This window comes from Myzus persicae, unplaced genomic scaffold (assembly GCF_001856785.1).
Source record: "Myzus persicae strain clone G006 unplaced genomic scaffold, MPER_G0061.0, whole genome shotgun sequence".
Classification (NCBI taxonomy): Eukaryota; Metazoa; Arthropoda; class Insecta; order Hemiptera; family Aphididae; genus Myzus; species Myzus persicae.
Window position 1 is genome coordinate 1 of NW_019103309.1, and position 1,519 is coordinate 1,519.

General features: G+C 26.5%; 1 protein-coding gene across 1 annotated transcript; it reads right to left on the bottom strand.

The window, feature by feature from the left end:
- Positions 1-70: 70 nt before the first annotated feature.
- On the bottom strand, positions 71-1,513 carry LOC111034231. The gene is made up of 4 exons (XM_022315349.1): positions 1,112-1,513; positions 556-949; positions 313-490; positions 71-228 (listed from the first exon to the last, which is right to left on the bottom strand). The coding sequence occupies exons 2-4, from the start codon at positions 751-753 to the stop codon at positions 71-73; spliced, it is 534 nt and encodes a 177-aa protein (XP_022171041.1). The 5' UTR covers positions 754-949; positions 1,112-1,513.
- Positions 1,514-1,519: the final 6 nt, after the last annotated feature.

Consider the following 1,519-nt stretch of genomic DNA (forward strand, 5'->3'; position numbering starts at 1 on the left):
TAAAATTAAAAATTACAAACTGTATTAAAATAAAAAAAAAATTGAACAATTATTGTTTAAATATAAATTATTAATCATGGACAACATCATCTTTTTTATTGAACTTCATTTTTTTTAAGCTTCTCTCCTTCTTACCACCATCCCTGTCTTTCGCACCGGAAAACCAACGACTAACCACGCTTGATATTTCTTTGTTGTTGGTATCAGGAAACTTTGTATTAAGCACTTCTAAATGAAAAAATATATTATTCATAAAATAAGACAGAAATATGTGTATTATGAATCTAAGAGTAGCCTTTAAGATTATTATACCTAATAACAATTTGTAGGTTTCAGTCTCAGAGAAGTTTAATTTCTTGACACCGTTGCATTCTCTGCCGAAAGCACTATATTGAAGTTGCACAGCCTTCGATATTATTTTCGGAATTACAGTTGTTAGGTTTTCAGATAACTTCACAGAACCTTTTACGTTCAACACCATGAAACATTTCTAAAAAAAATAAAATATGATAGAATAAAAGAAAATTCTACATATTATTAAGATTTTATAATTACCATTTTTTTGAATAATTCAATGTCGTTTTTCAATGCATCATCAAAATGTGTAAAACTTGATAAGTCAATTTTTGGCAAATCAGTCATTTTTTGCTCAAGTAATATTTTTTCGACATCAACATAAGAACTACCTGCGGTAAATAACGTTCTAGTTATTTTGGCCTCTTCTTTTATGCGGTAATCAATACTTCTTCGCATTGACTCAAGATCGGATTTTGATAAAGGGGCATCTTTTGCTGTGATGAATATTTTTATTAAACAGTTATTCAAAAAGTTCACCTAAATATTAAAAATATCAATATTTATAAAATAATATCCTAACCTGCAGAGCCACACGTTGGACAATATTTGTAATTTTTTTCAAGTGTTACTGAAATTTGAATTACTGCATCAGCTGCAATATATATAAAAAAAATAGGAATTTGAGACTTATGAAAATTAAGTTTTTAAGATTCAATAAATAAAATGATAAACAAACATTTATTTAGAAGTAGAAAAACCAACAGTTTCACAATTTCAACTGTATAAAAGTATGAACCACAGTAAGATGTATTACCTTTTTTCTGATTTTTTCACCCAGTAAATTTGTTCATAATCTTAAACGATGTTGGAGAAGAACTCAAAGAAAAATCATTGTTTTTCTCACTAGAATGCTCTAAACCACATTAATTGATGAAAATTAAACTGCATAAATGTTATAGTTGAAATATAAAAATTCAAATTAACTTACGAAACATATTTGATACTTTATTAAAATTAGATGATGACGACGAAGATGATGAGGCATAATTTTGTAAATTATCTATATGTGTACCAGAAACCTCAGACTGCAAACTTTCACTATCTATTGGATAGAAAATTAAATCAAATTAAAACATCAATACATATTATTAAAATATTTAACAACAGTACACATAATTTAGAGAAATTACCAGATGTTTTTCCATGATTTGTATTTTTTAAA

Excerpts from the sequence above, each read along its gene's own strand:
- LOC111034231 (XM_022315349.1), bottom strand. The coding sequence starts at position 753 with ATGCGAAGAAGTATTGATTACCGCATAAAAGAAGAGGCCAAAATAACT. Across the intron at positions 491-555 it reads TTGAATTATTCAAAAAAATG|AAATGTTTCATGGTGTTGAA; the intron begins GTAATTATAAAA and ends TATTTTTTTTAG. Across the intron at positions 229-312 it reads AACCTACAAATTGTTATTAG|AAGTGCTTAATACAAAGTTT; the intron begins GTATAATAATCT and ends TTTTTCATTTAG.